Below are 13,707 nucleotides of genomic sequence, written 5' to 3' on the forward strand. Positions count from 1 at the left end.
TCTGTGTTACACTGTGTACAGGAATCCTTGTCTGTGACGCCCCCTATGCCTGTGCTAATACAGTGTATGACCCCCCTCCACCTTTGCTAATACAGTGTATGACCCCCCTCCACCTTTGCTAATACAGTGTATGACCCCCCCTCCACCTGTGCTAATACAGTGTATGACCCCCCTCCACCTGTGCTAATACAGTGTATGATCCCCCCTCCGCCTATGCTAATACAGTGTATGACCCCCCTCCACCTGTGCTAATACAGTGTATGACCCCCCTCCACCTTTGCTAATACAGTGTATGACCCCCCTCCACCTTTGCTAATACAGTGTATGACCCCCCCTCCACCTGTGCTAATACAGTGTATGACCCCCCTCCACCTGTGCTAATACAGTGTATGATCCCCCCTCCGCCTATGCTAATACAGTGTATGACCCCCCTCCACCTGTGCTAATGCAGTGTATGACCCCTCCGCCTATGCTAATGCAGTGTATGACCCCCCTCCACCTGTGCTAATACAGTGTATGACCCCCCTGCACCTGTGCTAATACAGTGTATGACCCCCCCTCCACCTGTGCTAATACAGTGTATGACCCCCTCCGTCTATGCTAATACAGTGTATGACCCCCCCTCCACCTGTGCTAATACAGTGTATGACCCCCCTCCACCTGTGCTAATACAGTGTATGACCCCCCCTCCACCTGTGCTAATACAGTGTATGACCCCCCTCCACCTGTGCTAATACAGTGTATGACCCCCCTCCGCCTATGCTAATACAGTGTATGACCCCCCCCGCCTATGCTAATACAGTGTATGACCCCCCCCGCCTATGCTAATACAGTGTATGACCCCCCCTCCGCCTATGCTAATACTGTGTATGACCCCCCTCCAACTGTGCTAATACAGTGTATGATCCCCCCTCCAACTGTGCTAATACAGTGTATGACCCCCCTCCACCTGTGCTAATACAGTGTATGACCCCCCTCCGCCTATGCTAATACAGTGTATGACCCCCCCCGCCTATGCTAATACAGTGTATGACCCCCCCCCCCGCCTATGCTAATACAGTGTATGACCCCCCCTCCGCCTATGCTAATACTGTGTATGACCCCCCTCCGCCTATGCTAATACAGTGTATGACCCCTCCGCCTATGCTAATACAGTGTATGACCCCCCTTCATCTATGCTAATAGTGTATGACCCCCCTCCGCCTATGCTAATACAGTGTATGACCCCCCTTCATCTATGCTAATACAGTGTATGACCCCCCTCCGCCTATGCTAATACAGTGTATGACCCCCCTCCCCCATGCTAATACAGTGTATGACCCCCCCTCCCCCATGCTAATACAGTGTATGACCCCCCTCCCCCATGCTAATACAGTGTATGACCCCTCCACCTATGCTAATAGTGTATGACCCCCCTCCCCCTATGCTAATACAGTGTATGACCCCCCTCCCCCATGCTAATACAGTGTATGACCCCTCAATGTCTCCATATGATAGATCATGTGATATCATAACCTATAGAATTAGATCAATGGCGGAAACTATAGCAGAGTATGAAAAGGATATCACAAAGACATAAATGGGCTGAGTTGCAGTACCAGACTCTGCCTGTGCACAAGGGGGGGTGCTGATTCTTTATAGAATTATTTTATTTTTTTGCCCACATCCCTCTTTACTCTCTGACTTTCTTCTCTCTCGCTGCTTCGCTTTGCATGATACAGACAGGAGACATAACACCATTAATACTGCACGGCGGCACGGTTATGCATGAAGGACGTTCATGTCCGTTACTGGAGCATTGTTGGTTCATTCACTTTACAATTATTCAATGTTCAGCAAAGAGAAGTCATTGGTCCAGTGACAGGAGGGATGTCAGTGTCCCCTGTGATGTAGGGTAGTGAAGGGGTTAATGTCAGAATCACTGATGGCAAGGAAATGGTTTAAAGATCCCCTTTGGGGGCCATTACCTGGACGTCCTGTATAATCATAGAGATGGCTGCATGGAGGGGACAGAGAGGACTGTGTAGCTGTAACTGTATAATCATAGAGATGGCTGCATGGAAGGGACAGAGAGGACTGTACAGCTGTAACTATTATCATAGAGATGAGTGCAGGGAGGGGACAGAGAGGACTGTGCAGCTGTAACTGTATAATCATAGAGATGGCTGCATGGAGGGGACAGAGAGGACTGTGCAGCTGTAACTGTATAATCATAGAGATGGCTGCATGGAGGGGACAGAGAGGACTGTGCAGCTGTAACTGTATAATCATAGAGATGGCTGCATGGAGGGGACAGAGAGGACTGTGCAGCTGTAACTGTATAATCATAGAGATGGCTGCATGGAGGGGATAGAGAGGACTGTACAGCTGTAACTATTATCATAGAGATGAGTGCAGGGAGGGGACAGAGGACTGTGCAGCTGTAACTGTATAATCATAGAGATGGCTGCATGGAGGGGACAGAGAGGACTGTGCAGCTGTAACTGTATAATCATAGAGATGGCTGCATGGAGGGGACAGAAAGGACTGTGCAGCTGTAGCTGTATAATCATAGAGATGGCTGCATGGAGGGGACAGAAAGGACTGTGCAGCTGTAACTGTATAATCATAGAGATGGCTGCATGGAGGGGACAGAGAGGACTGTGCAGCTGTAACTGTATAATCATAGAGATGGCTGCATGGAGGGGACAGAGAGGACTGTGCAGCTGTAACTGTATAATCATAGAGGTGAGTGCAGGGAGGGGACAGAGAGGACTGTACAGCTGTAACTGTATTATCATAGAGATGAGTGCAGGGAGGGGACAGAGAGGACTGTACAGCTGTAACTATTATCATAGAGGTGAGTGCAGGGAGGGGATAGAGAGGACTGTACAGCTGTAACTGTATAATCATAGAGATGGCTGCATGGAGGGGACAGAGAGGACTGTACAGCTGTAACTGTATAATCATAGAGGTGAGTGCAGGGAGGGGATAGAGAGGACTGTACAGCTGTAACTATTATCATAGAGATGAGTGCAGGGAGGGGATAGAGAGGACTGTGCAGCCAGGCAGTTCTCTGTTTATAATGTACAATATATCCATTGTCTTCACATTGTGTCTTCCAGGAGATGAAGAAGCTGCAAGAACTGATGGCGGCTACAGAAAAAGTGAGGAGAGAGAAGTGGATCGATGAGAAGACTAAGAAGATAAAAGAGATCACAGTGAAGGGTAACTAGAGAGCGGAGCTGCTTGTACATATAACACGGGGTCTTCTCACCTGTCAGCAGGGTACCCCTATATATCCTATAGATTTACCACCTCTGGGAGAGATCAGCGGCTTCTAATGTTAATGGGAAACGGCATGAAACAGGCTGGAGGGGGCTGGTGAACCCCAGATGTCAGGGTAGCGGTGAACCCCAGATGTCAGGGTAGCGGTGAACCCCAGATGTCAGGGTAGCGGTGGGCCCCAGATGTCAGGGTAGCGGTGGGCCCCAGATGTCAGGGTAGCGGTGAACCCCAGATGTCAGGGTAGCGGTGAACCCCAGATGTCAGGGTAGTGGTGAACCCCAGATGTCAGGGTAGTGGTGGGCCCCAGATGTCAGGGTAGTGGTGGGCCCCAGATGTCAGGGTAGTGGTGGGCCCCAGATGTCAGGGTAGTGGTGGGCCCCAGATGTCAGGGTAGCGGTGGGCCCCAGATGTCAGGGTAGCGGTGGGCCCCAGATGTCAGGGTAGCGGTGGGCCCCAGATGTCAGGGTAGCGGTGGGCCCCAGATGTCAGGGTAGCGGTGGGCCCCAGATGTCAGGGTAGCGGTGGGCCCCAGATGTCAGGGTAGCGGTGGTCCCCAGATGTCAGGGTAGCGGTGGGCGCCAGATGTCAGGGTAATAGTGGGCCCCGGATGTCAGGGTAATAGTGGGCCCCGGATGTCAGGGTAGCGGTGGGCCCCAGATGTCAGGGTAGCGGTGGGCCCCAGATGTCAGGGTAGCGGTGGGCCCCAGATGTCAGGGTAGCGGTGGGCCCCAGATGTCAGGGTAGCGGTGGGCCCCAGATGTCAGGGTAGCGGTGGGCCCCAGATGTCAGGGTAGCGGTGGGCCCCAGATGTCAGGGTAGCGGTGGGCCCCAGATGTCAGGGTAGCGGTGGGACCTATAGGACATTCATAGCACACCCTGTGGATATGTCCAGATGGGAACACTCTTTAAACCTTTGTGAGGCAGCCGGCTCCTCCTCATAGGTCGGACTTGTCTAGTCCAATGCGTTCAGCCCAGCTTTCCCAGACTCTGCACTTGTCGCCATTCAGCTTTTCCAGAAACCATTGAGAAGGCGTCATTCCCCATTGTGGCCACTAGGTGTCCCTGTAATACAGAGTCATATCTGATTGTCATGGGGCAGTGTAAATAATAAGATGATTACAGAGCACTGGTCCTCGCTGAGCACCGTACTCGAGGTCAGGGCATGGCCACCATTGGTCTCCACCACCAGGGGTCGTATTCTCAGCCAGTCCCTCCCATCTGTAACTAACAAGGTTCCTGGATTCCTGGTACTGTTCACAATGTTCTTATAGAAGAGAACAATCCTAGTGGTCTCCATGGGGTATTATAAGGGGCACTGCACCCCCATGACTCTTATTTTAGCAGTATGCACTATGGGGCACTAGCAGGGTCGGTCTGGAGGGCATTGAGTCTGGGCACTGGTCTTTGAGATTACAACCAGGAGTGGTTTTGTGGGTGTGGCCAGATGAATAGGGGTGGGGCCTAATATAAAATCTGTTCTGTTCCTCCATATATGTGACGTCTGCCCCCTACAGGCCTGGAGCCCGAGATCCAGAGACTGATATCCAAACACAAGCAGGAGATCCGCAAGTTAAAGGCTCTTCACGAGGCCGAGCTCCTGCAATCTGACGAGCGCGCCGCCCAGCGATATGTGCGCCAGGCGGAGGAGCTGAGGCAGAACCTGGAGCGAGAGAAGGAGGAAGTGAGCCAGAGGGAGCGAGAGCTGGCAAAGCAAAGGTCAGGATCCTCCATAGCTATACATAAACAACTTCACACCAGTGATGGCTTTACCTTAAACCTTCTCCAGCATTAGAAAAACATGGGCACTTTCTTCCAGACACAGCAGCGCTCTTGTCTCCAGGACAGGTGTGGTTAGCTCCATTCACTTCAGTGAGCTGCAAAACTTGCACCCAAACTTAAAGGGGTACTCCACTCACCCATAACTTTTGTCACTGCCCATGGTGAGACTAACAATTCCTTCCATACTTGTTATTATCTATTCAGTCTCCTTCCCTCAGTTCTCAGCTGCTGCTTTGTGCTAAAGACACAGAAATCTGTGTGTGATCCTCTCTCTGTCTCCCCCTCCTCCCCCCTCCCTTCTGAGACAGCTGATGTAAAAAAAAGTCCCTGGCAGGCTGTATCTGTACTCTGTTATGCTGGAGACAGAGAAGCTCACACAGATTTTTGTGTCTTCAGTAGAAAGCAGCAGCTGAGAACTGGGGGAAGGAGACTGAGTAGATAATAATGGATAATAAACTGAATTGTCTCAGGGAGGTGGGATGATTCAACATATGTTTTACCTTAGCGGAATACCCCTTTAAATGAGATTGTCTAGACTGGGACACAATTGTAGCAGACTCTCAGCTGTTAGAAGCATTAGGAAATATGAGGAAGACCATGTTCTGCTGGAGTAAGGGGGCATTATACCACGACGCAATGATGATGATGCAGCCAGGAACTCCATTGTCTGTTCTGTTGCACGTCATCTGTAATAACAGAATGTGACTGCCCCCTGATGGAAGGATTGGTAACTGCATATGAATGATCATTCAGTATATGTATGGGAACTATAATGGCCGCTCTATGGGAGATCACTAGCAGCATAGAGGAGGACGCATCTCCCGTTCAGACACCGATGATATAACTTGTAGGATTTTATATGTTCAGATACGAGAAGCAGCTGGTCCACGAAGAGCAGTCCCTGCAGGAGCAGCGCCGGCGACTATACAGCGAGGTGTCTGAGGAGAAGGAGCGGCTCAAACAGCAGGCGGCCAGGTGAGATGACCCCCAGCCACCAATCACATTACAGACGGAATCTGCCATGGGGGGGGGCAGTTTTTCAGGCAGAAGAACAGCACAATGCAGAGTCCTGAAATGAGAGGCTGTACAGACACATAGTGCTTAAAGTGATACTGTCCCCCCTCTCCTTAAAAGGAGTTCACAGCACCGTTCTTAAAGGGGAACTCCGGCGAAAATCTTTTTCTTTCAGATCAACTGGTTTCATAAAGTCGTATAGATTACTTCTCTTTAAATATCTCCAGTGTTCCAGTACTTATCAGCTGCTATATGTCCTGCAGGAAGTGCTGTATCCTCTCCAGTCTGACACAGTGCTCTCTGCTGCCACCTCTGTCCATGTCAGGAACTGTCCAGAGCAGGAGAGGTTTTCTATGGGTATTTGCTGCTGCTCTGGACAGTTCCTGACATGGACAGAGGTGGCAGAAGAGAGCACTGTGTCACACTGGAGAGAATACACCACTTCCTGCAGGACATACAGCAGCTGATAAGTACTGGAAGACTGGAGATTTTTAAATAGAAGTAATTTACAAATCTCTTGCACTTTCTGGTACCAGTTGATTTGAAGGAATTTTTTTTTGTGAACTGCCCCTTTAAGAAAGCTGCTGAGAACTCCTTATATGGAAGGGGGGGGGGGGGGTGACAACATCACTTTAAAAGCTGCCATGTAAGCGATACTGAATTGATGGACGAGGTGTGACGCTGTGGATATAACCGAGGCGTCTGGCATCTAGTACATTACACAAGGCCGTGACCTGACTGGGTGCTGGGGGGATGCACCTCCTTCTCTCTCTGCTCATGTTGTTATACATCGCCAGGTTTTTGCTGTTATAGTTGCCCCCCCCCCCCCCCATTGTGTTGTCTCGTATTCACTACAGTGTTTTGTCTCCCAGACAAAGAGCAGAACTGGACGAACTCCGGAAGCAGCTGGAAGATAACTGTGCGCTGGCCACCCGAGTCCTGAAAGAAGAATACGAGAAGAGTAAGGAGGAGCAGGAGCGCCGCCACCAGGTCCGAAAGACGGGATGTGGACATAGCGGGGTGGTGGGTGATAGGTGGGACAAAGACATACGGTCAGATCTGTCACATGATGGACACAGACCTATAGTGGGGGCTCCGCGGCCTCCGTCAGGGTGTCCGGGCTTATGATGTGATGTGTATACACACATTGATGTGGCGTCTCCGCTGTCACACACGGATCATACACATGTTACATTGTTCTCTCTGTCCGATGCAGATTGAGCTGAAGGCGATAAAAGAACGTCTGGAAATCGAGAAGCAGGCGTGGGAGCAGAACTACAGGAAGAAGGAGGTAGGGGAAGCCGGACGCACCAAAGAAATATCATCATACATATCTGCAGGGGAATCCGGGGCCGAGTACTGTGGATTCATCACCAGAGAGAAGTGTCCTGAGACTCCCAGCCCTCCAGCTGAACTACAATCCCCATCATGGCTAATGGTGCGTTTACACAGAGAGATTTATCTGTTTTTTGAAGCCAAAGCCAGGAACAGACTATAAACAGGGTTCAGGTCATAAAGGAAAGACTGAGATTCCCCGTCTTTTCAAGTCCATTCCTGACTTTGGCTTCCAAAATTGGTCAGATAAATCTTCCTGTGTAAACGCACCATAAAGCTTTATACGTCCGGGCATGATGGGAATTGTAGTTCTGGAAAAGCTGGAGGGCCACAAGTTTAAAGAGGTAGTTCACAAAAATTTTTTTCTTTCAGACCAACTGGTGTCCGAAAATTATATAGATTTGTAATTTACTTCTATAAAAAAAAAAATCTTTAATCTTCCAGTACTTATCAGCTGCTGTATGTCCTGCAGGGAGTGGTGTATTCTCTCCAGTCTGACACAGTGCTCTCTGCTGCCACCTCTGTCCATGTCAGGAACTGTCCAGAGCAGCAGCAGCAAATCCCCATAGAAAACCTCTCCTGCTCTGGACAGTTCCTGGCATGGTTCCCGGCAGTCCCAGCATTGATAACATTGTGTTCTCCCAGTTGTCACAGCAGAACTCCACTCTCTTCTACTCTATACTGACATCTTGCACTCTCCTCCCGTCAGTATATGTATAGTATAGTCAGTATATATAGTGTAGTCAGTATATGTATAGTATAGTATAGTCAGTATATGTATAGTATAGTCAGTATATATAGTGTAGTCAGTATATGTATAGTATAGTCAGTATATATAGTGTAGTCAGTATATGTATAGTATAGTATAGTCAGTATATGTATAGTATAGTATAGTCAGTATATGTATAGTATAGTCTAGTCAGTATATGTATAGTATAGTCAGTATATGTATAGTGTAGTCAGTATATGTATAGTATAGTCAGTATATGTATAGTATAGTATAGTCAGTATATGTATAGTGTAATCAGTATATGTATAGTATAGTCAGTATATGTATAGTATAGTTTAGTCAGTATATGTATAGTATAGTCAGTATATGTATAGTGTAGTCAGTATATGTATAGTGTAGTCAGTATATGTATAGTATAGTCAGTATATGTATAATATAGTCAGTATATGTATAGTTTAGTCAGTATATGTATAGTTTAGTCAGTATATGTATAGTTTAGTCAGTATATGTATAGTATAGTCAGTATATGTATAGTATAGTCAGTATATGTATAGTATAGTATAGTCAGTATATGTATAGTATAGTCAGTATATGTATAGTGTAGTCAGTATATGTATAGTATAGTCAGTATATGTATAGTATAGTCAGTATATGTATAGTGTAGTCAGTATATGTATAATATAGTATAGTCAGTATATGTATAGTATAGTATAGTCAGTATATGTATAGTATAGTCAGTATATGTATAGTGTAGTCAGTATATGTATAGTATAGTCAGTATATGTATAGTATAGTCAGTATATGTATAGTGTAGTCAGTATATGTATAATATAGTATAGTCAGTATATGTATAGTATAGTATAGTCAGTATATGTATAATATAGTCAGTATATGTATAGTATAGTTTAGTCAGTATATGTATAGTATAGTTTAGTCAGTATATGTATAGTATAGTATAGTCAATATATGTATAGTATAGTCAGTATATGTATATAGTATAGTCAGTATATGTATATAGTATAGTCAGTATATATAGTATAGTATAGTCAGTATATATAGTATAGTATAGTCAGTATATGTATAGTATAGTATAGTCAGTATATGTATAGTATAGTATAGTCAGTATATGTATAGTATAGTCAGTATATGTATAGTATAGTCAATATATGTATAGTATAGTCAGTATATGTATATAGTATAGTATAGTCAGTATATGTATAGTATAGTCAGTATATATAGTGTAGTCAGTATATGTATAGTATAGTCAGTATATATAGTGTAGTCAGTATATGTATAGTATAGTCAGTATATGTATAGTATAGTATAGTCAGTATATGTATAGTATAGTATAGTCAGTATATGTATAGTATAGTCAGTATATGTATAGTATAGTATAGTCAGTATATGTATAGTATAGTATAGTCAGTATATGTATAGTATAGTATAGTCAGTATAGTATAGTCAGTATATGTATAGTATAGTATAGTCAGTATATGTATAGTATAGTATAGTCAGTATAGTATAGTCAGTATATGTATAGTATAGTATAGTCAGTATATGTATAGTCAGTATATGTATAGTATAGTATAGTCAGTATATAGTATAGTATAGTCAGTATATGTATAGTGTAGTCAGTATATGTATAGTGTAGTCAGTATATATAGTATAGTGTAGTCAGTATATGTATAGTATAGTCAGTATATGTATAGTGTAGTCAGTATATATAGTATAGTGTAGTCAGTATATGTATAGTATAGTCAGTATATATAGTATAGTATAGTCAGTATATATAGTGTAGTCAGTATATGTATAGTATAGTCAGTATATAGTATAGTCAGTATATGTATAGTATAGTCAGTATATATAGTATAGTCAGTATATGTATAGTATAGTATAGTCAGTTTATATAGTATAGTCAGTATATATAGTATAGTCAGTATATGTATAGTATAGTATAGTCAGTATATATAGTATAGTATAGTCAGTATATGTATAGTATAGTATAGTCAGTATATATAGTATAGTCAGTATATGTATAGTATAGTATATGTATAGTATAGTATATGTATAGTGTAGTCAGTATATATAGTGTAGTCAGTATATGTATAGTCAGTATATGTATAGTATAGTCAGTATATGTATAGTATAGTCAGTATATGTATAGTGTAGTCAGTATATATAGTATAGTCAGTATATGTATAGTATAGTATAGTCAGTATATGTATAGTGTAGTCAGTATATATAGTATAGTCAGTATATGTATAGTATAGTATAGTCAGTATATGTATAGTCAGTATATGTATAGTATAGTCAGTATATGTATAGTGTAGTCAGTATATGTATAGTATAGTGTAGTCAGTATATGTATAGTGTAGTCAGTATATGTATAGTATAGTATAGTCAGTATATGTATAGTGTAGTCAGTATATATAGTATAGTCAGTATATGTATAGTATAGTATAGTCAGTATATGTATAGTCAGTATATGTATAGTATAGTCAGTATATGTATAGTGTAGTCAGTATATGTATAGTATAGTGTAGTCAGTATATGTATAGTCAGTATATGTATAGTATAGTCAGTATATGTATAGTGTAGTCAGTATATATAGTATAGTCAGTATATGTATAGTATAGTCAGTATATGTATAGTGTAGTCAGTATATATAGTATAGTCAGTATATGTCGCCTCCTTCATCGCTCTTTGATGCTGGAGAAGGATATACAGTAAGTTGTTTCCCCTTATAGGAATCCTGGCTCCTTACCAGGGAACGAGAGCTGAAAGATGAAGTGCGGAAGGGGAGAGACAAGGAGATAGAACTGGTGATCCAGCGGCTGGAAGCCGAAATGTCCACAGCGAGGGAAGAATGTGAACGGGCCGCCGAAAACAGGTACCGGGCAAAACTAATGACACCAACCAGTCCCTGCTTCACATGGCAACCGGCACAGAAGAAATAAGAATACATTAAAGAGGTATTCCACTCATACTTTATTTGATGTGTTGCTGCCCATGGTGAGGCTAACAATTTCTTCCATACTTGTTATTATCTATTCAGTCTCCTTCCCCCAGTTCTCATCTGCTGCTTTCTGCTGAAGACACAAAAATCTGTGTGTGAGCTTTTCTGTCTCTGGCATAACAGAGTACAGATACAGTCTGCCAGGGACTTGTTTACATCAGTCGTCTCAGAAGGGAGGGGGGAGGAGGGGGAAGGAGGGGGAAGGAGGGGGAGACAGAAAGAAAGGCTTACACACAGATTTCTGTGTCTTCAGCAGAAAGCAGCAGCTCAAAACTGGGGAAAGGAGACAGAATAGATAATAACAAGTATGGAAGGAATTGTTAGTCTCACCATGGGCAGCAACATATTAAAAGTTATGTCTGAGTGGAATACCCCTTTAATGGGGTTCTCCATGCTTGGAAAAACATGGCCGCTTTCTTCCAGAAACAGCGCCTCTCCTGTCCTCAGGTTGGGTTTGGTATTGCAGCTCTGTTCTATTGAAGTGAATGGAGCTGAATTGTAATACCACACACAGCCTGGGGACTGGGGCGGCGCTGTTTTTGCAAGAAAGTAGCTCTCTTTGTAGATATAGATCGATTTTCCATTCTAGGAAGGCTTTACTTGACAAACAAAACTGTTTGTATCCTGGCAGGATTAAGAGGGTGCGTGAAAAGTACGAATCGGAGCTGCAGGAGCTGGAGCGGTCGGAGAGGAAGTCACATGATCGCTGCAAGGAATTAAAGGAGAGGGTGACTGAGCTGGAGGGGGAGCAGATCAGGCTGCAGGGGCTCCTGAGACAGCGGGAGCAGGAGGTGGAGGACCTCAGGAAGGTGAGTAATGATCTGCAGATCCCGCAGAAGTGTCCTCCATCTGTATAATACTTACTGATGTCCCGGCTGCAGATCACCGACCGGCTGAACGAGGAGCGGAGGAGCCTGTCAGACGTCATCCGCCAGGAGTTTGCCGATCGCTTGGTAACGACCGAGGAAGAAAACAAGCGATTGAAGATTGAGGCTTCGGAGAGTCAGGCCCGCCATCGCCTGGAGCTGGAGAGGGTGACGCGAGAGAAGGAGGAGGAGCTGGAGGAGGTGCACAAGAGGTGAGACGCCATGGTAGAGCCGCTATTCACTCTTCTCCTGTCCCCCGGCCATAATCTTCATAGCATCCAACTTAAAGGGGTACTCCGGCAAAAATGTTTTTATTTTCAATCAACTGGTGTCACAAAGTTATATAGACTTGTAATTTACTTTTATTTAAGACATCCAGTCTTCCAGTACTTATCAGCTGCTGTATGTCCTGCAGGAAGTGGTGTATTCTCTTCAGTCTGACACAGTGCTTCCTGCTGCCACCTCTGTCCATGTCAGGAACTGTCCAGAGCAGAAGAGGTTTTCTATGGGGATTTGCCGCTGCTCTGGACAGTTCCTGACATGGACAGAGGTGGCAGACAGAGGAGAGCAGACACCACCATGCAGGAATGGATAACTATATCGCGACTTTTCTTTTCACAGAGTGAAATCTGCCATAGTGAAGAAAGAAGAGACTGTTAACAGTCTGCGGAAACAGTGTGAGGTCAGTAAAGACCCCCTAACACCCTCTGTAAAGCCACTGATAGAAGACCGCCATTGTATAGTTTATGTATAATCTACAGAAAACCTACATGACACCGAATGCAGATTAGCAAAGCAGCCTCTGAGATTTCAGCTCTGAAGCCTGGAGATTGTGAATGCAGCTGGCTGTAACTGACTGAAGTCAGTGCCCGGTGTTGTTGAGGGAGAAGAAAGTAGTGCTGGGGGATATCTAGCGTGGGCTGTATAGCAGGACCCCCGTCTTTGAGCTTTGTTTTTTCTACCATCTTCTTTTTAAAGGAGTTATCCAGTAGTAGAAAAAGCACAGCTACTTTCTTGCAAAAATAGCGCCACCAGTGGCCCATGTCTGTGTGCGGTATTACAATTCAGCTCCATTTACTTCAATGGAACTAAGCTGCAATACTACACTCAACCTGAGGACAGGAGAGGCGCTCTTTGTGGAAGAAAGCGGCCATGTTTTTGTAAGCCTGGAAGAGCCCTTCAAGCTATGAGATGGAGACCTGTTTGTGACCGGGGTCCTGATCACCTGACTCTTATTCGGTCTTCCAGGCGGCAGTGAAAAGAGCCGATCACCTTGAATCTCTCCTGGAACAGCAACGCAAACAGCTATTGGCGAAGTGACCCTGAACCCTTGCCCGGTGCCCCCTGTGCGCCCCCTCGTGCCTCCCTGTGACCGACACTACTGCAGGAGTTTTAGTTTGTGCTTTTTTTTCTCTGCTTTCTCTTTTGCACACTTTTCATTGGTGCCTCTCATTTCTTATGATAAAACGATTATTTTTTTAATGTACTGTCTGTCTGATTTATTGGATGATGGACAACAAGGACCAGAGCGGGACTCTCTGCCAGTAGTACACATACATGGTCGTTCCTTCTCTTACTTCTCTGGCAAAGCACATACTCCTCTCTGCTATGCTATGAACAGGCTGCACTTTTCTGGGGGATCTACGCAGTACACTACTATAGAGTGCATATAGAGAGAGAAGGGGTTACTGATGCACTGG

At 44.8% G+C, this 13,707-nt stretch overlaps 1 protein-coding gene across 3 annotated transcripts in view; it reads left to right on the forward strand.

Annotated features, from left to right (window-relative positions):
- CEP131 (centrosomal protein 131) overlaps positions 1-13,489 on the forward strand; it is a 31,240-nt gene extending 17,751 nt beyond the window's left edge. For all 3 annotated transcript variants that reach the window (XM_069953043.1, XM_069953045.1, XM_069953044.1), the window contains 10 exons: positions 3,105-3,207; positions 4,782-4,983; positions 5,914-6,021; positions 6,933-7,050; positions 7,277-7,351; positions 10,873-11,015; positions 11,773-11,950; positions 12,023-12,219; positions 12,629-12,689; positions 13,256-13,489. In XM_069953043.1, coding sequence (XP_069809144.1) covers positions 3,105-3,207; positions 4,782-4,983; positions 5,914-6,021; positions 6,933-7,050; positions 7,277-7,351; positions 10,873-11,015; positions 11,773-11,950; positions 12,023-12,219; positions 12,629-12,689; positions 13,256-13,327 — 1,257 coding nt within the window. In that variant the 3' untranslated portion in view covers positions 13,328-13,489. The remainder of the gene's footprint in view (positions 1-3,104; positions 3,208-4,781; positions 4,984-5,913; positions 6,022-6,932; positions 7,051-7,276; positions 7,352-10,872; positions 11,016-11,772; positions 11,951-12,022; positions 12,220-12,628; positions 12,690-13,255) is intronic.
- Positions 13,490-13,707: the final 218 nt, after the last annotated feature.

The sequence above is a fragment of the Dendropsophus ebraccatus genome, chromosome 14, assembly GCF_027789765.1.
Source record: "Dendropsophus ebraccatus isolate aDenEbr1 chromosome 14, aDenEbr1.pat, whole genome shotgun sequence".
In the NCBI taxonomy this organism is placed as follows: Eukaryota; Metazoa; Chordata; class Amphibia; order Anura; family Hylidae; genus Dendropsophus; species Dendropsophus ebraccatus.